This window comes from Pinus tabuliformis, chromosome 2_1, assembly GCF_031772625.1.
Source record: "Pinus tabuliformis cultivar Carrire ecotype Pingquan chromosome 2_1, CPIR1, whole genome shotgun sequence".
Lineage (NCBI taxonomy): Eukaryota > Viridiplantae > Streptophyta > Pinopsida > Pinales > Pinaceae > Pinus > Pinus tabuliformis.
In genome coordinates this window covers 181,002,755-181,025,924 of record NC_142299.1, presented here as the reverse complement: position 1 = coordinate 181,025,924, position 23,170 = coordinate 181,002,755, and the positions used below count along the sequence as shown (strand labels likewise).

General features: G+C 41.5%; 1 protein-coding gene across 2 annotated transcripts in view; it reads left to right on the top strand.

Annotated features, from left to right (window-relative positions):
* LOC149199309 (structural maintenance of chromosomes protein 6B-like) overlaps positions 1-23,170 on the top strand; it is a 423,580-nt gene that overhangs the window by 236,501 nt on the left and 163,909 nt on the right. For both annotated transcript variants that reach the window (XR_016253762.1, XM_089402377.1), the window contains exon 18: positions 7,655-7,750. Coding sequence is in view for 1 of the 2 variants with exons in the window: in XM_089402377.1 (XP_089258503.1) it covers positions 7,655-7,750 (96 nt within the window). In the remaining variant the exon portion in view is untranslated. The remainder of the gene's footprint in view (positions 1-7,654; positions 7,751-23,170) is intronic.

Genomic DNA, 23,170 nt, shown 5'->3' with positions numbered 1-23,170 from the left:
GTCCCCAAGGAGAGGTGGTATTTCCAAGGTTAATCCTTCAATCAATAGGTGTTGGTGTAAGTAAGTGGCAATGGAGGGGAAATACTTCATGGCCAAGTACCATGTTTAGTGGGCCAGATAATGGGAGTGCACATATTGAGTGTATGGATGTAATGGAGGGAGCAATCATGGATGCGCTAGTTACCTTTCTCAACCAACTTTTTCCCACCTCTTTGGTGTTCCTTTTACTTCTTTTTGATAATGTTTTGTATTTTAGTGCATAGTTCAAGGATCAAAGCTTGCTCTTTATGATATAACATTTAATTTACCATGAGGCAATATATTGCTCATCATGGTTGGGACATGTAAGGGTTCCTTTTAATGAGATAGAGCATCAAGTGCTCAGGAATGGGGTGATGGCTAATGAGGAGGGTAGAGCTCATGTCAGGATTTTGCGCACACACTAACTTATGGCCTAGCCATCTTTTGCATTGAGTTTCTTTTTCTTTCATGGTGCCCATATTATGCCTTTCAAAATTTTTAATTGCATCAACCTCTGGGGCAATGCTTTTTGGCCCTACTCAAGGATGTTGATAAGAGAATGCTAAATACTAATGAACAAATGACAAGTTGAACCCGAAGAATGGAGACAGTATCAAGGGATTATAATGTGGCATGGAAATTGTGCATTATGGTGAAAGGAGAATGTGCAGATTGGGCATTTAGTATGGATAAAGGGGTGATATGGATGATTGATCGATCTTGACTAAATATATGTTCTCTCACCTTACTAGGGGGTTTAATTTTTATCCTTAATCAAGAAGGACCTCCCTAAAGGCCTTAGGGTTATAGGAGGGCAATACTTGGAAGTGGGAGGAGTATCTTCCACTGGTGGAGTTTGCTTGTAATAATGGGTATCAGGAATCCTTGAAGATGAGTCCATTTGAGGGTTTCTCCGGGCGAAGTTGTAATACTCCTATCAACTGTAGTGATCCTGTGAACATCGTGTTGATTGGACCAGATATGTTGGTAGAGATGGAGCAGGAGATGCATATTATTAAAAGGAATTTGAAGGCAACACACGACATGTTGAAGAGTTATGCAGATCAACATAGAGCATTCAAGGGTTTTCAACTTGGGGGGCATGTGTACTTGCGCGTCCAGCCCAAGAAGAGCTCCTTGAGGATTGTGTCATGTGCCAAGTTGACACCTCGGTATTGTGGGCCTGTTGAGATCCTTGAGAGGATTGGACCAATGACATACAAACTTGCACTGCTTCCATCAGTGAAAGTCCATGATGTTTTCCATGTTTCATTGCTTAAAAGATATGTACGTGATGCTGATCATGTGATTGATTGTCTATATTGCAGGTGGAACTAGAGGGAGAGTTCCAGCCAGAGACACAAAGCATACTGCAGTAGAAACAACTCATGCTCTGGAACCAAACAATAGAGCAAAGTTAAAGTGTAGTGGAAGCACATTGCACCTGATGAAGCTACATGGGAGATGGCTGATCGGATATAGGCACTATATCGTTCTTCATTTGCTGGTTGAAGAAAATGTGTTTTGGTTCATATATATATATTTGTGTGTGTGTGTGTCATTGTAAATACCACATCAAGTTGTGTTATAAAGTTCCAATAAGCAATATGTTTGCCATGTTTTCAATAGTTGTCATTGTAAATACTGCATCGAGCTATGTTTATAAAGATCCATAGGTAGTATGTTTTGCTAGTCATAGGTGTCATAAAGGGCACTACTTGGAAGTGGGAGGAGTATCTTCCACTAGTGGAGTTTGCTTATAATAATGGGTATCAGGAATCCTTGAGGATGAGTCCATTTGAGGGTCTCTATGGGCGGAATTGTAATACTCCTATCAACTGTAGTGATTTTGTGAACATGGTGTTGATCGGACCAGATATGTTGGTAGGAGATGGATATTATTAAAAGGAATTTGAAGGCAACACATGACAGAATGAAGTAGATCAACATAAAGCATTCAAGGAGTTTCAACTTGGGGAGCATGTGTACTTGTGCATCAAGCCCAAGAAGAGCTCCTTGAGGATTGGATCATGTGCCAAGTTGACACCTTGGTATTGTGGACCTGTTGAGATCCTTGAGAGGATTCGACCAATGACATACAAACTTGCATTGTTGCCATCAGTGAAAATCCATGATGTTTTCCAAGTTTCATTGCTTAAAAGATATGTACATGATGCTGATCATGTGATTGATAGGTCTATATTGCAGGTGGAACTAGAGGGAGAGTTCCAGCCAGAGCCATAATGCATATTTCAGTAGAAACAACTCATGCTCTAGAACCAATCAATAGAGCAAAGTTAAAGTGCAGTGGAAGCACATTGCAACCTATGAAGCTACATGGGAGATGGCTGATCAAATATGGGCATTATATCGTTCTTCATTTGCTGGTTGAAGCAAATGTGTTTTGGTTCATATATATATGTGTGTATGTGTGTCAGTGTAAATACCACAACAAGTTGTGTTATAAAGCTCCATTAAGCGATGCATTTGCCATGTTTTCAACAGTTTTCATTGTAAATACTACATTGAGTTATGTTTATAAAGATCCATAAGCAGTATGTTTTGCTAGTCATAAGTGTCATACATGGCATTACTTGGAAGTGGGAGGAGTATCTTCCACTGGTGGAGTTTGCTTATAATAATGGGTATTAGGAATCCTTGAAGATGAGTCGATTTGAGGCCCTCAACGGGCGAAGTTGTAATACTCCTATCAACTATAGTGATCATGTGAACATGGTGCTGATTGGACCATGTATGTTGGCAGAGATGGAGTAGGAGATGCATATTATTAAAAGGATTTTGAAGGCAACACATGACAAACTGAAGAGTTATGTAGATCAACATAGAGCATTCAAGGAGTTTCAACTTGGGGAGCATGTGTACTTGCTCATCAAGCCCAAGAAGAGCTCCTTGAGGATTGGGTGATGTGCCAAGTTGACACCTCAGTATTGTGGGCCTGTTGAGATCCTTGAGAGGATTGGACCAATGACATACAGACTTGCACTGCTGCCATAAGTGAAAGTCCATGATGTTTTCCATGTTTCATTGCTTAAAAGATATGTACGTGATGCTGATCATGTGATTGATTGGTCTATATTGCACATGGAACTAGAGGGAGAGTTCCAGCCAAAGCCACAATGCATATTGCATTAGAAACAACTCATGCTCTGGAACCAAGCAATAAAGCAAAGTTAAAGTGCAGTGGAAGCACATTGCACCCGATGAAGCTACATGGGAGATGGCTGATCAGATATAGGCATTATATCGTTCTTCATTTGTTGGTTGAAGCAAATGTATTTTGGTTCATATATATATATATATATATATATTTGTGTGTGTGTGTGTCATTGTAAATACCACATCAAGTTGTGTTATAAAGCTCCAATAAGCGATATGTTTGCCATGTTGTAAACAATTATCATTGTAAATACTGCATCGATCTATGTTTGTAAAGATCCATAGGCAGTATGTTATTCTAGTCATAAGTGTCATAGAACGCTGAGAACAGTGTTTGCCAAAGGCAGAGGGGTTTGTAACAACCTTGTGTCGATTTTCCATGTAAATAAATTAAACCAGGGTCACGGGACATGTATTCCAAGCTGAATGGAAGGGAAAAACATTATAGTGGACATCACTTGTGGTTAGTTATTGGCTATGGGAATTGGCATTGGCATTGGTAAAAGGAAAAGGGAAACAAATGACAATTAATAAAGAAATAAAGGAAAATAGGAGAAAAGGAAGATGAAGGGACACAAATATGCATGCAAGGGAAAATGAAGGAAATTGAAGGAAAAAGGAAATAAAAGAGGAGAGTGAACATTCCAACGCTCTTCTTGATCATTCTTGGTTACACTCAGCTACACTTGGTCAGTCTTGATCATTTCTTGGTTACTCTTGGAGCATTCTAGCATTCACTTGGACATTGAGGCTTTCTCACTTGGACTTGGGGAGAAAGAACAATTGAACAAGAACAAGCAAGCAAGCAAAGGAATTTGTGGTTAGTGAAAAAGAAGGTTGGAAAAGCAGCTATAGCAAGATATGATCTCCATTTGGCTATCATAATACCTCATTTTGAAGATCTCCACGCGGAGACCAAAAAAAGAATTTGTGAAACAAATCTTGGCGCTTTTTGGTCTCTCCGTTTTCCTTGAAAATGTTGTTTAGGCTCTCAAAATGACCTCTAAGTTTAAGATTCGAAAAACTGCCAAAAATAGAAAGCTGTTTAAATTTAAGGAAACAAAACTAAAAGGAAATAGTGTTGGGTCAAACTAGTCTAATAACAATGTGATCATGTGTCATTACATGTTTACAATCATGGCTGGACATGTGGACCCCATTTTCCATAAATTCATCTTGGGAATTGGGTCTTAAATAGTAACTCTCATCTCATGTTTACTATGGTAAGTATGTTAAAGTGGGAAAATGTGGGGTGGGGTGTTATATATATATATATATATATATGTATGTATGTATGTATATGTATATAATGGAAAATGACACTTTTGATGCTCCACTTCCAAAACTGGCCCTACTTCGTCCCTAATTTGTGCAACATTGGTCTAAACACTTGGACTTGTGCCAAATTATCTGTTTGATGCTACTAGTATCAACACTCCCTCTTAGCGAGGAAAGTACTTCTAGAGGAACCACTTTCCCATCCCTGAACATGACCTCATATCGTCTGTCCTCCATGACTGATACCGAAAGTAAGTTCTCATTTAGTCCTAGTACAAACAACATAATTTTAGCTTTCAACGTTCCTCCTCAATGGAGTTGGAAGTTAATGGCTTTCTCTCCCTTCACTGTGTGCTTGGAATCATCACCAAGCTTCACATGAATCCGTATGTATTTCTCTGTTAGGTTGGTAAACATCGCCTGTGCCTTCGTCATATGGCATGACACACCACTGTCCAAGCACTAAGCACTCTTGGTGATGGTGTTGGTAGACAAACAAGAGACCAATGAGAAGCCCTTCTCGAACTTTGTTGCAAACTCATCATCTTGGATCTCTGATGATGTTTCTGTCTATTGTGACTTCCCTTTTCTCTTTCTCTTCTCTATTCACTGTGATGCACAGTTCCCATCCTTGTGGCAAATTAGGCACTTATTCTCAATTCTGTTAGTTTGTGTAGCTTAGATAGGTGTTCTAGTCTTAGACTGTGTCTGTGAGCCTAAGGAACACATTTTCTGCAATACCCATAAAAGGTTTCGTGAGAAAAGACCTTGGTTAGAATTAATTAAGCAGTTAACTAATTTTCTTAAGTTAAACTTAGGGAAATAACGTAATTAATTAGTATTAATTGGGGTATTAGGATTGACAATTGAGATTAGATCTCAGCTTAACTTGGGATCAATGGTTGAAATTCATCTAATTCACTAATGCAAATAACCTTTGCATTTCATTATATTAACTTGCTTTTTCTTATAAAAAGCAATTGCTCTAATAAATCCTTTAATTGAAGTAATTGCTAGGGTTAGAGGTCTTTTTTGATGACTTCCACATGTCTAGACACTTGGACCTGTGTGGGAGTACCTGTCTGATGCTACTATTGTCAACATAGATTGATGACCTCATACTTTCCTGTTCATCTGTCAGATCAGAGCAACAATTGATAAAGAGAGTTCCACAATGTACTAGACATCAGAATGGTGAGACCCTGGGTTTATCCTCAAGCTCCTCCTTTGAGAGGGAAACCGATATTATCAATAATGGCTTGGAGGTATTGGTCTATACATCAGGCCACATGTTCTTAAAGGGTTAGAGAGAACAACTGTAGACGGAATCATAATAGAGCACCTTCTGCCCCTCAGACTACCACCGAGACCTACAGGAGCGTCCAGGGATGGCGTTGCTTTCTTTCGATCTCAGATGGTAGGAGTATCCCTCACTTGTACTTTGCCCTCGGATCATACTGCTGGACCCTTGCATGGTTCTATAGGACTCTGGCAGTAAGCAAGTGCCTTGTTCCTCCCCCTCACCCTTCTCTATTAGATTCTTGAGACTTTGATATCATTGGTCTCATCGTCTGATCTCTTACTCACTCTCTTTTGACAGGTTGTTGAGTTGTCCAGACTTGCTTAGTGTTTTGTAACACCATACCTTTGTCATGGTTTTATACATATGTTTCGATGTCAGACCTATGTAGTCTTCTTTCTTTATATTATTTTCTGCGTTTCTAGCAATTGCGCTGGCACTCCAACATTGTGTTCATACTGGTTGTACTCGTCAGTCCCATTGACCTAATTTTGGGTTCATTTGTTGGACATTAATATAATTATCTCATCTTAAAGAAAATTCGAACTATCCCAAGTAATTGGCAAATTTCTGGATCACATTATTCCCCTATCTTGATTCTTGAAGTCCATTTTTAGCCTTGGCAGCCAGGTTCTATCACATGATAGATGATTTTAAACCTTTAAATGATTGTAGGATGGTTTCTATTGCTGAGGGATTTGATTCCATATCGAGAATTCCTTGTTTTTTTTTGAATGGGGTTGGTTACTGTTTTTGAGCAGGTTTTCATCATTTGCTCTACTGTTTTTTAAAGGACAGTGGAAGGAGCACAGCGATGAAATGTTTTTTTTTTGCAAGCAATGGATAATTAGTTTTTTCCATTGTTGGAAAGCCATTGTTTTTTTGAGAAGCATGACCACAGTAAGAACAGTTGCTCTGGTGCATGATCACAGTTAGCACAGTTTCTTTTTTATCCTTAATGTTATTTCTGTGTCTCATACACGCTAATCTATGTCATATCCAGCTATATTTTGTCTAAAATTTCTGAAAGTTTGATGTATCCAAATGTAATTTTCATATCTATATAACGTTATGTTAGATTTAATTTTTAATCGTTCTATTTATCTAGTTTTATTTTTCTTTCTAGGATATCTAGGTGTCATAAAATTTCTGTGGGTTTGGCTTTAAATTTTTCTTTAATGCTGTACAAGCCATTTGGCCGGCTACTAAAATCTTCTTTTTAACTTAGATTCAATCATCATAAATTGTCCTGTTCTATCTCTCTCTCTCTCTCTCTCTCTCGGTTATGCTCAACATGTTTTTGTATCTGAACTCCCACTGGGAATTTATGCTGGCAGTACTATGGACTCATGGAGTTGTATTGACCAACTTTCTGGTCATTCCTTGGACATTAATAAAATTATCTGGATCTAATCTATAATTTCATGGTCTCATATGTTTTTTGCTGGTGTGCTGTTTAAATATACATTTAATACCATCGAAGTCATTTGGCCAGCCATATTGTGCTTCCTTGTTCCATATCCTTTTTACTGCATTGTTGCAGAATAGGCATAAAGGGATTGCAATACTGTAAAGTCAAATTATGGTTTGATGTTGGATATTGAACAATGGTTCTTATACCTTCATATTCTTCAGTACAAATTAGTATTGTGCTTATTTTATTTTGGTTATAACTGTGTCAGATATTCTTGCTTGCTATACCTGGCATCTGTAAAACAATACGAGGATGAGCAAAACATCAAATAGAATTGTCTTTTTCAAATCATAACCACCTTTTCTTGCTTTACATTTACCTCCTTATAGCCTCGTACAGGTATACTCCGCCGATTTTAATAGAATTTAAATGAGGAAGTTGATAGTTGTCATGCCTTATTGCAGGAGAAGAAACATTATGAAGGAATAATGAAGAATAAGGTTATTCCTGAGGCTGAAGGGGCAGAAAGAGAAGTGAAGGAACTTCAGCTTAAGCGCGAGGTACACATATAAAATTGTTTTGTATTTATTTTTATTTATGAAGGACTGAGTCTACAATATAGGTACAAATACTTTATTCTTTACTGTTTTAATATATCTTTTGGTTTGCTTACTTTAGTCTCCAAGTATATGAATTTTTATTTCACTAAGAGGGTATAGATCACATGGAGGTGAGCAAACAATTTGAAAAATTGGTAATGCTATTGGAATACATGCACATCTCCTACCCTTTAGGAGGAATGCTATTTATAGCAATTTTTTATTTTTATTTTTTATTTTCAACAGTTTCTACTTTTAGCAGGTCTTGCCATATAGGATGACAGGTTGCAATGACTGGGCACTGACTAGGGAGTGACATTGCTGTGATGAACCACCTTGAGCACACTTGTCCTTATTCTTCTCCTACACAAGTCCACACTTCGTTTCCTATTTTTGGAAATAACCTATCTGTGTACCTTATCCACTCATCCTTTTATTCTTGGAAACTTTATCTCTTGAGTTTTATTCCTTTTGGTGGATTTATTTGTGTTTTTGGAGTAAGGAGTTGTATGTGCGAGTTCTTTTTTCAGTTCTCACTTATTTTGGCCCATCTTATTCTTACTGATTTCTATTATTGACTCTAACCCCATTTTTAACTACACAACTCCATTTTTGGGCTAGTTAACTGATATTTGAAGGGAGTTTCTTTTTTGTTATTTGTGCATGCACAATGGAATCCCAAACCTAGTGCACATTGATTGTCTTTCAAGAGATCGTTATTTAGTTTTATTCAAGTCAAGCAATGTAATACAAAGGAATTCCAATTGTTCTTTTTGTCTCTTGGTATAAAGACTGATCTTTTATTCTTTCTTTTCTCTATTTGTTGTTCTTTTTGTCTCTTGGTATAAAGACTGATCTTTTATTCTCTCTTTCCTCTTTTTGTTGTTCTTTTTGCCTCTTGGTATAAAGAATGATCTTTTATTCTCTCTTTTCTCTTTTTGTCTTGCGATTTAGTGTAGTTTTTTGTCACAACTAGATCTTGTGCTTGTGCTGAAAATCCTATATGGTATCATAGCATAGGAAGAGTTTGTGAGGAAAACACATTTTATTGTAGGTCATGTTGTTGCCTGAAGTGTACACCTAAGGCACAATGCTCAGCGTAAGGGGGGTAGTCCTTGAAGGAAGACATATGGGGAAGTTATTGAGGATCAACAAGTCTAGGAGATACAAATGAATATCTTTGCAACTTGAGTTAAAATTGGTATGGCAAGGAAGATTGTTGAGCACAACCAAATAGATTCAATTATATCCTTAAATATGTTAGTGAGAGACTAGTGCCTTAAATGCTCAAATAAAATTAAGGAATACTTGCACAACAACGATTGATATATCAAGTTACTAGATAAACAAATGCTGCAAATATGAGCTAGCACCAAAGACAACAAAGAGATGAGAAATGAATTAAGAGAACTGCTGTAAGGGAAGTAAATTATAGCAATGCGAAACTTGCAATTATGAATTAAGCTCACTATCTCAACTGTCAATGATCAAGATGCAAGGTGAAATGCAAGATCTAGTCTAATGTGAAATGCAATATCTTGGTTATTTTTTGTTAAATGCTTAATCTAGGTGAGAGCTTTCTCCTCAATTGTTTTTAAGCAAGTCTCACACTAGTTTGTAGAAAGATGTCGAGGGGAAGGAGGCTAAGGCCTCATTAAAGATACGTACCTTGGAGTTTTAATGACCCAGATGTCTCTGTTCCTACAAAGGATTTCTTGCAAGAGAACTGCAAGATCACTTGTTTTAACCGTTGTGCAAGGGTCAAGCATCACAAATTGGATGGAGAAGGTTGCCCTAAATTTCTATCAACCAAGCTTAGGCTTGGAGGTGAATTTTAATCATGCAAGTCTATATCTAGGATGAGAATGAAAATGCGATCACAATTATGAGAAGTGCTTCAACATGAACAATATAAATCACTTTTAACCAAGATATTCAAATATCATTTATCAAACCAAGATTACAAGATGCCAATTACAATTAGAGAAATGCTTCAAAGTCACTTAATGAAAGAGTGATAACATTGATGTTTGGTTACTTCTATGTGCTTTTTAGGATTCTATTGCACTTATGTGATATAGCAATTAGAAAGAGGAATCTCAAAATTGTACAATCCCTAATATAAGCATAATTAGATGAGATTACCAATAGTGATTTTGGATTGTGAAATGAAACAAGAACTAAACAAAGAAATGCAATCAATCTAACTATGCAATGCAACTTCTAACAAGAGAGAAGCCAAAAGGAAGATGGTCAGTGACTAATTAGTAAGCAGAGGTTATCCTTGTCAAGACACAATAAAGAAACCAAGAATAATGCCAATATCAATATGCTATCCATCTAGTTGTTGTTAATTTTTGGTAGCATCAGATGTGCTCTAGCCATGAAAATTGGTGGAGAGGCTAAGGCACTTGAGATCTCCAAGGCCTAGAAATCGTTTGGAGAAATTCCACTCGGATGAAGAGATATTAAAATAATCAATATTTTTAATGGGGTTCCTAAGTCTAAACTTCGGAAAATTAAAATATTAATGTGTATTAATATAATATGGATGAGAAAGTTCTAAATAACGAGGATCAAGCCAGATCTAATGTTAGCCATTGATTAGGGAGTTAATCTTGGTTGTTGATTTGTCAACAGGAAAAGTATAAGAGGAGGTTTGAGGGTCAGTTGGAGATACACCAAGAGAGATCAGTCAGTTTGATTTTTTGGGGCGTGGTTTGCTGAGGAAATCAAACAAGTGATTAGTTGCAGTGAGGGGTAGTTCAACAGGTGGACGATGAATACATATCAGAGAGGCAACACAGAGCCTAGCAGGGCTGACGCAAAGGCTAAGGAGGCCAATGCAAAAGATGCAGAGGGCCAAAGAAGCTGACGCAGATGCCGTAGAGGCTGACGCAGAGGACACAGTGAGATTCAGAGGTTGCACTGAGGTGATTCAGTGGGACAAACTGAGAGCTGATTGGCTGACGATGAGCTAGAGAGGGTGACACAACTATGAAGAGGGTGATGTAGTTCTAGAGGAGTGTGTGGAGCAACTTTTGCTGTCCAACATAAGGAACAACCAAAGTCACTGTGGGATTGTTCATCCGGTTGTTAATCAACCAGAATATTCCTCTCCGAATAGAGGTATAGCTGCCAAGGATTTTCTTTGAAGGGTGAGCCATTTCTGGCACCCTAGTTGTATTAAGATATCTTCTTAATAATAAAACCCTCATGTATGCTGCACCGATTTTCTTGCATTGGGTTTTTCCGGGGACGATTGTCCAAAAATGACAGTGTCCATTGTGTTGTCTCAGTTTATTTTAGTTCTTGATCTGTATATTTGTGAAGGCCGCATTTGTGTTTAGTTCGATATTTATGTATTTAAATAACTTGTTAATATAAAGAATAAGTAGGAGATTGTAAACTAGTAATTGCAGTAGGGGTTTCTGATGTGTTAGATTCAGAGATTTTCACAATTGCCAAATGCCAATAGATTCATAATTATTAACATGGCAATATGCATTGGACCTAAGAGATACCACTTGTGACAAGAGATCAACCCACTGTAGCCACTGTTAATGAGAGATCAGTCGATAAAATGCAAGGAACAAGAGCCAAATATTTGTTAAATACTTATTATGCTTCTTATGATTATTATGTGATGGGTTTTAGTAATTTTAGGGCTTATTATTGTGATTAATCTTTGTGATCAAGGTTTGCAATAAGATGCTTCAGATTTGATGCTTTAGATAGTTTGCAATAAGGTCACGATGAGGAGGAATTAGGCCTTAGAGGCTTGCGACCTTCCCTCAAGGGCTAGTAGACCAAGATGAGTATCGAAATCACAATGTACAAGTGTGAAAATCCTTCCAAGGAGCCACGTTAACTTGTAATCACAAAAGAAATTAGCCCTAGACTAAAGGAAACCACAAAAAATACATTGAAAATGCTATCGGTTAGGGATAGAAAGGCCTCTAGGCCTTGCAATTAGGCCTATAGAAAGGATTTGATGGCAAGACAATTTCCTAAGCCCAAACAAAATATGAAACCCTTGCCCAAATGATGTATAGTTTTGCAATCACAAATGTTAGTCTTGCAATCAAATACAAATGAGAATTCAATGTATCATAAGCTTGGAATTGCAAAATTTTCAATGGAAAACAATATCAAATCCTTGCAAATTGCTTTGATTAGGCCTGCAACAAAGTATATGTTGTCGCTCCCAGAGACAACCTTGGATTGCTTACAAGACCAGTGCCTGGGCACATCTAGATTCGTGTGTCTGAAATGATTCACAGGAAAACTGGAGACATCACTTCTGTGCTATAGATACATATATTTATAGGAAAGGGGTTGGTTCGTTTATCCAAAGAAATAAGGCATGGATTTCTGGTAATTCTTCACAGGTTCAGATATCAGAATTATGCATAAAAATAATGGAGGCTGAGTATTTCAAGGGCTTACAGCTTAATAAGCTTTTGCAGGGCAGATGAGAGAGGACAAAGTGAAGGAGAAACCCATCACGTAGAGCATAAGGCTTCAAGACTTCTACACTTAACACATAGAGCTTGAGGCATTAAGGATTTCGATACTCATTTGAGTTACAAGCAGAAATAATGGATAAAGAAGGAGCTGAATGCTATGATTCATGTGTTGCAGATTTAAAGATATGATTTCAATAGTCCACACAGGTATATGCATCAACAATATTGAGACAAGTGAATCTGTGATATAATTACAGGCACTTGCATTCACATATCAATACAAATAAATTTATGAGGAAGCTTGAAATATTTCTAGCAGCTATAATTGCATGAATACAGAGAAGAAATATGAACACAAAATGGGTTTTAACAGAGGGAACACATACTATAATTCTTGAAGAGGGAATCACCACCATTCCCTTGATATTCTGAAAAGTCTGCGTTACAAAGAGATACAATATGAAAATAGCATGTAGTCTTTCTTTAGAATTTCTGAACCTTTTCTAAGTCTTGATTTCCCCTATTTATTTGGAGAGTGGAGCAAGAACATTCATTACAACAAAATATCTCTAGTCTAGACTCAGCTGTCGGTTGACTCGTTGTATCAGTCATAAATGGCTCTGTGGCCCAAAAATATTATAGGATTAAATGCCTCCTTGGAAGGAATGCAGATTGGAGGACATCAAAATAAATATCAGTCAAAGAGGAGCATTAAACAGTCTTAGTGTCCATCTTTGTAATAGCTTCTGTTACAAATTGCAGTTGGCTCACAGTATGGCCTCTCGTGCCGCTCACTTGGCTTCGATCACTTCTGCTTTACTAATTGAAGGCCTTCCTTTTTGGAGTAGGGGTTGGGTCAACTGTAAGTGCCCGTATTTGCGGTACTTCGCTGTGTAGAGGAATGGGGCTCCATGCTGAGCCATTAATTTTTGAGAGTCCCGTGTACTGCTCCATTGCTGCGCCATGCTCCATTTAAGTCTTTAGCTGTTGGCCCATCTGCCCATTAAAACTCTGCTAGACACTACCAGAGCTTTGAAAAGCTTGGTGTTGTGTATTATGATGTAATAAGGACGACCTTTGAGCGCGGGCTTTTAACACAGGAACACCATGAAACAGGCGAGCCCGACTGCCCTTTAAGCCCTTACGCTTTCAACCCCTTTGATGCTTCTTCCTTCATGTGATTAGGGGCTCCAACCAAGCGCTTAGCCCTTCGGGTGCTAAGGCTTTCAACCGCTGCTCAGGGGCGTTTCCTTTATAACTTGAAAAGCCTTTGATAGCCCCTTACACTGCATCGGTTGATATTTTGGACGCGAAAACCTTATCAAATATGACCTATGAAACATTGCATCCGAGGTCCTTTTTCTTTGTTACTTAGAATCCCGCATCCTGGCACTGAATGCACTTTTCCTTAAGTTTCTCACCTAGGTAGCTGCGATCGTCGATATGCGGGATGACGTCATCGTTGCCTTGTGTCACCTTGTGAGTGGTGACACGTGTCACCTGGAAAGGGCCCCATAGGACCCCTGAAAATGCCAAAATTGAATGACACGTGTCACTCGTATGACCACGTCACCCTGCATACTACCATGTCAATGATGATGTTAGCTGCCATGTCAGCTCTTAGGACCAATCATATGCCGCCACGTGGCCTACTGGAGGAGAGAGAAAAAGGCCTGGCTGACCTTGTTTTCGCATGCATTTTCTTTATAAATGAATTTCGCCGCCCCGCAATTCCTTAAGGATGGCCGATCAACTATTGCGGGGGCCATGCGGGATGTAGGACTACTGTGATTGCAAGACTGCGAGGTATTTGACAATTGCTCGTCGAGACCATGTGTGGGATGCGAGATTGTTGTGACTGCGGGATTGTAGGGTTGATGAGATGCGGGATGCGGGACCTACGTGATTGTTGTGACTGCGGTGTTGCCGAGATTCAGGACCTGTGGGATGCGGGATTGCGGGGCTGCCGATATGCAATTTTCCCTCATACTTAGTCATTTTCTTGGTTTTCAAGGCTTTCCAAGTGTGATATTCAACATGCTCTAACTTCTGATCTAGAAGTCCATTCTTGGACTTCTATATACCGTTGGAAATCTCTTTCTGAGCACTAGGCAATGGAGAGGGTACAATTTAGCTCTGAAGTCTTCTGTGGCCTGGAAAGTGGCTCCAAACTTCACTGCTCTTCGGCAACCTTGACCAATTGAAACCCACAATGTAGTGAGTGACAACATTGGCTCCAACTGGGGACAATGTGTTGGGTTGTATGGGCCTGACCTATGTTCAGAGGTGATTTAGCCAAGCAAATCCTGGTACTACTGGCCCTTTCGGCAACAGTCTGCGGAGCGTGAACTGAGGTCTCATCCGAAGTAATATGGGAGGGTGCTAGAACGAGGCTTCTGCACCCTGGGGATGTTTGATGAGCTTCTGGTAGTCCGTGGTTTGACCTTGTGCGCACGTCGCTACGCGCACCTATTAGTGCCTCGTAACTTGTGATGCTGCCTGCGCGTAACCCTACTTGGGGCGCGATTCGTATTATACCCAAGTTCCTTACTATTAACCTGTTATTACTCGATTACTTAAATTATTTGTGTAAGACCAGTGATAATTAATAGTATATCCAACAATCATATAAGTGTGCGCGATAAACAAAACAGTATAAATGTAAAGAAGACAATACACAAGCAGATGCACAAAAATTGGAATCAACTTCTCTTTGTTATTCTTCGTTCAAGATTATAGACTCAACACCGCCTTGCACACTCAGCTGCAAGGGTCCGCGCACTCAGTTGCAGATTTTTACTAGGCCTCTGAGCACTCAGTTGTAGAGCCTCTTCCTACTACTACGACCCAATAAACTTAGACTCTTACTCTATGCTTGAACCATTCGTATTCATCTATTTCCCCAATTAGCTATCTTTACAACTTAGAGCTTGGCTCTATTTATACAATTCCATGGTCCGCGGACCATGGGTAGGCCGACATGACATTAAATTACTTTACAATACTTAGGGCGGACAACCCTATGACTCAACCTATACTTCGCGCTTCGCGCCTGCAATTCGTGGAGTCTTACAATATATTTGACCCAAAACTTGGGCTTGAGCCCCAAAACATGCTGTGGGGGGGATTCCATGCCCAACAGGCCTCCAACACAATCATTGTCACTTGTCCCGAGTCACTCTGTTGGCGCAGTGACCTTTGTGTGGAGTCCCTCCAACTAGTCTCGAACGACTTGAATGTTTGTAGCGCACTGCGCTATTGCCTGCTGAACCTGCTGCATTCTTGCTTCTGAACCCTTTGTGTCTGAATTGTGTCCTTACTTCTGTATTGGCATCTGTTGCGTATGTTTATAGTCCAGCGCCCTTGTCCGGTTCCTCAGGTTGCGAAGACTGTTCTTTGGCCGGTTAGTTAGATAGTCGACCCACCCGTGTAGGGCTTCAAGTGATTGCCGTTTACTTTTCTTGGGAAGGGTTCTCCATTTAGTTTGACTAGCTGGACCGCGCCTTCGTCTGTGACCTCCTTGGCCACGTATGGCCCCAGCTAGTGCATTCTGAATTTTCCCGGAAAATTTTCAAACTTACTGTCATACAACAACACTAAGTCGTTTACCTTGAAGGTGCGCAACTTGATATGGCGATCGTGCCAAGCCTTTTCACGCTGCTTTTGTACCTGCTGATGAAATCCAGCCAGAAACCGTTCTTCCTCGAGTTCTTCTAATTGCGCGAGCCTTTCTTCCAGAGCTTCGTGGTCCGTCATGCTTGTGAGCGCTGCTATTCGCAGACTAGGTACGATGTATTCCATTGGCATGATAGCTTCCGTGCCATAGACTAACCGGAAAGGTGTCTGTCCCGTCAATTTTTTGCGTGTTGTCTTGTACACCCATAATACGACAGGGATGCGTAGGTCCCAGTCGTTTCGTTGTGCGTTACATACTTTGGTCAGCGCAGTCTCCAATATTTTGTTGAATGCATTTACTATCCCATTAGCTTGTGGGTGGTATGGTGTACTTTTCTGATGATACACCTGGAAATCTTCTGTGAGCACGCTGATGGTTTCATTCAGGAAATGTGTTCCACGATCACTCATTAAGATTTTCGGATAGCCAAATCATGTCAACACATTTTCGAACAAAAACTTCGCAGCTGCAGCAGCCGTGCAGTCCTTGACCGGCTGCGCTTCCGCCCATCGTGTCAGGTGCTCCGTCGCGGTGATGGTGTAGTGCGCACTAGTCTTTCCCTGAGGTTTGATCGGTCCCACAAAGTCGATTGCCCATTTTGCAAACGACTGCAGTGTCATTTGTGGATTTAGTGGCATCTCGTCCCTTCGAGATGGTTTTCCAGTCCTTTGACATATATCGTAGGCCTTACAATGCGCTTTCAAAACCTGGTGCAGGGTTGGCCACCACAACCTTGCACGAAGAATCTTCTGTGCGGTCGCGTGTCCTGCATAGTGCCCTCCTACAGTGCCCCCATGCCCTTCCGCGACGATCTAACCTCGTTCAAATTCAGGTACATATCTTCGCAATATCTCGTAATCGTTGCCCATTTTGTATAGGTGCCCCGCGATGATAGAAAAGTCCGCCACGCACACCACCAATTCCTTTTTTTGTTGGATTGAGTATTCCTTCGACGCAGTCCTTGTTGTTAGAAAATGAATTATATCTTCGAAGTGTCCGTTCGCGATGCACACTGCAAAGAGCTGTGCATCAGGTAGTCCCTCCTCCAAATTTGTTGGTTCCTTGCCCATCTGAATTCGTGACAAGTGATTTGGTCCTGTGTTTAGGCGTCTTGGCTTGACTATGACCTCAAAATCATATTCTTGGAACAGTAAGAGCCATCTGGAATGTGCTCCCCCCGACACAGGCTTATTCACTAGGTATTTCAACTTGGAATGGTCGGTATACATCTTAAAATATCCTGCAAGTAAATAGTGTTGGTATATTTGGAGCGCGTACACCATCGCTAACCCCTCGCGCTCGATGGTGGAATAGTTATTTTCTGCTTTGGACAATCTTCGACTTGCAAACGCGATCAGGTGATCCACGCCCTCCGCGCCCTCTTGTGTGAGGACGGCTCCCAACGCAATACACGACGCATCAACATGTACATGAAATTCCACATCCCATTTTGGGAAGACCAGGATTGGAGCGGAGGCCAATTTCCCCTTCAGGACATCCAAACTCTTCATGCAATCATCATTACAGTGATATGTAACATCCTTTTTCAATAGCTTTTCCATTGGTGCTGTTATTTGGGCATAACTTTTGATGAACTTCCTATAGTATCCAGTGTGCCCCAAAGTAGCGCGCAGTTGTTTAACACTTCACGGTGCTTCCAAATTTAGGATAATGGCAATCTTCGCAGGGTCCACCATCAGGCCTTGTTTGCAGACCACATGTCCGAGCAGGTTTCCAAAGGGAACGAGGAATGTGCACTTCTTAAGGTTCAGCGCAATCTGGTGTCGGAGGTAAGTATCCAACATCAAGTGTAAGCTCGCTACATGGTGCTTAACTGATCCGAAGACAATCCAATCATCCAGATAAACTTCCAAGAACTTGTGGATGCATTCTTTGAACGCAGCCACAATGATATGCGAAATTATAGTTGGCGCGTTCCTCTGTCCAAACGACATAACGGTGTATTGAAAGCAACCCCATTTTATTGCGAAGGTCGTTTTGCTCCTATCTTCCGGTGCGATCTTGATCTGATGGTACCTTGAGAAACCAGCCGTGAATGAGTATGCTTCCTGACTGCCAACATTCTCCAGTACTTCGTCTGTGAATGGTGGCGGGAATGGATTGTGTACACAGGCGTCGTTCAGCTTCCTATGGTCCATGCATATTCTTATTTCGCCCTTCTGTTTTTTCTCCTGTACTACTATAGGACTTACCCAGTCAGATTCTTTCGCTGGTTCAATAATTCCGGCTGTGAGTGTTTTGTCTAACTCGTCGCGGACCTTTTCTTTATACTTTGGATTCAAGTGGTAAGGCTGCTGCTTAACTGGCTTCGAATCATGTTTCAGGGTGATCTTCATCATCCCTAAGTCGCCAACGATCCCTTTTAAGTCTGTAATTTTGGTCGGGAACAATTCTTGGTATTCGCGGAGTAACTCAGTGACCTTATCCACCGTCGCATCGTCTCAATAGTCCCCAAGTGTTGCATACTTCGGCTCCGCCTTCGTTCCAATGTTGACCTGCTTCGTTCTTAGCGGCGCGGTGATGTCGGGGTCTTCAAGTGATGGTTCACGAATCTCGCGACAACCTTCTGTTTCTATGTTAATATTTCGTGGGTCCTCATCAGCCTCCTCAATATTTACATTATAACACTCTAGTGTGTAGCTCAACTATGTCGCCCAATCCTGGCTGAAGTACTTCCATTGGCTCCTGGGGTATTTTGAAGATAGCTACTTTCACTGCGTCTAGTGCATCGTCAACAGTATTTGACAAACGATATTCAAACGTGAAGGTTAACAGAAACCCCTCGCATAACACATCCCATTCGCTTGTACCATGGCGGAGCTCCGTCTCAGTATACCAATTCATGGGTATGACATACAGGGTATGATAGAATAAATGTGCCCATTCAGGCTGTGGCTCTTCCCCATAAACCTTGGTCCATTTTGCAAGGTGTGTGCGTGGATCATCTCGTCCGTCATATTTGTCCACTAGTCGTATCTGCGGTTTCCCAAATGGTAGGCGCATCATTCTTCTGCATATGCGTCAGTCCTCAAAACTTCCCTGATGCGTACACCACCATTGTGCGGGCGTTGCGCACAATGCCCACTTCAACGCATCGAACTGCTGCTGTTCTAGTACTGTGCTTTCAAATTTTCTCAAGAATTCATCCATCGCTATCAACCCATCATATGTTGGTAGATCTCTTTCTTCTGTTGTCACGCAACACAGTGATCTAACCATCATGTTGCAATTAAACGTTGTTACTTTGTGCAGCTGATTCTGCCATTGCTCTATCTCTTCGTCTGAATCCAAAGTGCAGGAGCTTTCGCGCTCCCAAGAAATACTTCCATTTGTAGTCGGATTCACCCAATCCTCTTCTCACACGGTTATTTTGTAAATACAATCGAGATCGTCATCCCTATCATCGTCGCGCACCGGTTCAATGTATGGCGCTCCTTCGGTTGGATCTAGCGGTACTACTACGCATAGTGACTTTTTCTCAAAAATCATTTTGCACTTCTTCAGATTTATGACTCCGTTCATATCGGTGGCCTAGTCTATTCCTAGTAGCGCGGGATAGGGATTACTGTCATCGACAATCTCTATCACTTCAAAATCCGCTTGCGCGCTCGCACCTTCAATATCTACTGTTACCCCTTGCAATCTTCCCATGGGCAAGATCTTCTGTTGGTTCGCCATTCGTAACTGAATAGGAGACCACTGTAGCGCGGGTCTGCCCATGCGTTCCCATGTTTGTTTTGGTAGTACATTCGCGTCTGATCCGAGATCCAGGATTACCTGATCCATTTCATATTTGCCGATTTGCGCAGTCAACCTCATTTCCCTTCCTGTGTGCAATGCATGCTTTCCAAGTTTCTGGACCATGCGCGGTTCTCCTAACCCTGCGCACCTAGTGATAAGTTCCTGTAGTCATTTTACTGCCTTGCTGTCGCATAGCAGTTTCATGCATGTCTCCAGAAAGGTAGTGAGCATTGAAGGAGCCATCCCTGGTTCTAGTTGATCCTTACTACCTGAAGGGCAGACCTCCGTGAAGCTCTTCTTAGCTTCCATGAATGTCTCCTTCGCGTGCTCTAAATTAAATTCAAGTTCCTTAGTAGGAGCCTTGCGAACCCACGCACTTTCTTCTGACTATTTTCCTTTATCATTGCCAGTGGTCACACCGCTTTTGAGCATCATGTTTACATTCGGGTCTTCTTCGCGCAGTTCAGACCTCATCATCTGCAAATTCTGAGTCGGAGGGGGTTGAAGTACGCCTTTTTCACGCAGTCTCGCGATCAATGTAGGGCAGTCTTCTGCCTCTTGATCAAACTGAGTACAGTAGAAACATGATGTTCTGGTCAGGTTTGTATAATCACGGACATAGTGCCCTGGCCCTCTGCAATTATAACAAATTAACTGTCTGCGACCCCTTCCTGGTCCCATTCCACCTCGACCTCGACTGCGCCCCTGAAATCCAGCGTGCGCCATTCCTGCATTTGGGTCGAGGGCTCGCGTTTCTGCCTGCACCCTGTAGGCAGGAGTCTGATCCATCATTAGTTCATAGCTTCTGCAGGTGCGTTCATCATGGCCTACCGACTTGCAGAAATTACAAAACAATTGCTGGGACGTCTGTGTATACTTCTACAATAGATGACAATTATCCGTAGTGTGTTTTCCTCCTATCTGACAGATCGCGCACCATAATGCAGGTGCCGCGCTCGGTCCTGCCTGTGCCTCAGGTCTTAATGGCATCGACCCTCCTCCTGCCAAATAATTCGCGAATACTGGACAATGGTCCTTGTCATGCTCCTGTCCTTTTCATTTTATGCATCATACCTCCTCGCGCGCCTCTGGCCGAGGTGTCCTGTCTTGTTTCAAACTTTGCATCTCCAGACATAGATTTTGAAGTTGCGCGTGGATTTGTTGGACTCCTAGACCAGGGTCTTGTATAAGAGTCTCGTGCAATCTCATCGCCATCTCCAAAGCTTCAGCTTGGGTGGAAAGTTTTTGCTGTGACAGCGTCGTCCTTAAGTGCAGTGTTAGTGATGCTACAAACCATGCGCGGTGCTGTCCATCTGTCAATGTCATGTTGGTTTCGCGAATCATACCCTTCAGTCTTTGGTCCAGATCCCAGGGGGTCTCACCCAGGAGCATCGTGATCTCCTTAAACCCGATGATTGATTGTGTTTTTGACTTTGGCCTGCTAAATTCCCTGTTCAACGCGGCTTGGATTTCTGTGATTCTTGCGTTTGGATGGTCATTAGAATGCTTGATGTACCATGTTAATGTGCGATCTTGCAACATGCTCACCAGCGTAGCCTTCTTGATATTGTCATCTACGATGCCTTGTGCTTCCCATACTGCTCTTACCACGAACTAGAATTGGTCCTGATCTTCACTCCCCACTCCCCTGATCACTGGTAGTTTGATTGCACTCGCCCTACCGAACTGTGGTGGTGGTGAAGGTGGGATGGGTGGAGATGGAGGTGAGGAGGGTGAGACGGGCGGTGGTGTGGGTGGAGGTGGTAAAAGCAGAATGCGCTGCCTTATCAGACTGACCGCGCTTCTCAGAGAAACTTTCGTGAGCTCTTCCTCGTTTTCTCGCGAGGGGGAAATTAAGGGACTAGTTTCCAATTCTTCACTACTTCGGCTTCTGTAGATCTTCTGACTTCGCGTAGTCCCAAACATTAATTTATTTGCATAACCCACTTTTCACACAATAGCATCTTAATCCAAGTGTTTAAAGATTTAATATACTCACCTCGCGGTCCCTTGAGCAAACGTCGCTCTGTCTCACTATAGCTGACGGTCGTGTCTACTGCGAACTCAGTGATAAATCCTCCTATAATTCGGTCGAGCCAATGGTCCACAACCTGCACGATCTTATTTCCTGACGCTTCTAGTCTGCGCACTAATTCTGGAGTCCACACGATTGGTTTGTCGAGCTTACACCTTCCTTGACTCTTTGCTAGCTTCGCGATCCACTCATACAACTTAGAAGCAAAGGATGCAAATTTTTTTCGTGGATTTCCGTATACAAGTAGCGCTCCAACCACTGTTCCTTAGATACTCGCGGATTTCTGTTTTCTTGCGCTGCGAACTCGTGAATCTTCTTGTCCAACCACTCTTCAATTTCTTTCTTTGTGGGATTCTAATAGCACGACATCCGACATCCCTTATGCAGATCCTAGTTCCGGCAACGGAACCATTTGTTGGCTTGTATGGGTCTGACCCAAGTTTGGAGGTGATTTAGCCAAGCAAGTCCCGGTACTACTTGCCCTTTCGGCAACAGTTCACGGAGCGCGAACTGAGGTCTCACTCGAAGTAGTATGGGAGGGTGCTAGAACCAGGTTTTCGCACCCTGGGGATGTCTGATGAGGTTCTAGCGGTCCACAGTTTGACCCTGCGCGCATGTCGCTATGCGCACCTATTAGTCCCTCGCAACCTGTGATGCTGCCCTCACGCAGCCCTACTCGGGGCGTGATCTGTATTATACCCAAGTTCCTTACTATTTAACCTGTTATTACCTGATTACTTAACTTATTTGTGTAAGACTAGTGATAATTAACAGTATATCCAACAATCATATAAGTGTGCGCGATAAACAAAACAATATAAATGTAAAGAAGGTAATATACAAGCAGATGCATAGAAATCAGAATGGACTTCTCTTTATTATTCTTCATTCAAGATTACAAACTTAACACCGCCCTGCACACTCAGCTGTAGGGGTCCGCGCACTCAGCTGTGGATTCTTACTAGGCCTCTACGCACTCAGCTGCAGAGCCTCTTCCTACTACTACGACCCAATACACTTAGACTCTTACTCTATGCTTGAACCATTCATATTCATCTATTTCCCCAATTAGCTATCTTTACAACTTAGAGCTTGGCTCTATTAGGCCGACATGACATTGCATTAATTTACAATACTTAGGGCGGACAACCCTATGACTCAACCTATACTTTGCGCTCCATGCCCGCAATTCGCGGAGTCTTACAATATATTTGACCCAAAACTTGAGCTTCGAGCCCCAAAACATGCTGTGGGGGGATTCCATGCCCAACACAATGCGTTGCTGGCAAGGTGCTAGGGACCTGCAGACCAATAACTTTTCCTTCCATTGGGCATGGAATTATTTTTAAACAAAATATAATTTTGTGAAAAAGGTCTTTTTTGATAATAAATTGAAAAATTCAAATAACAATTTCAACACCTGTCCCACGAAACCCTCT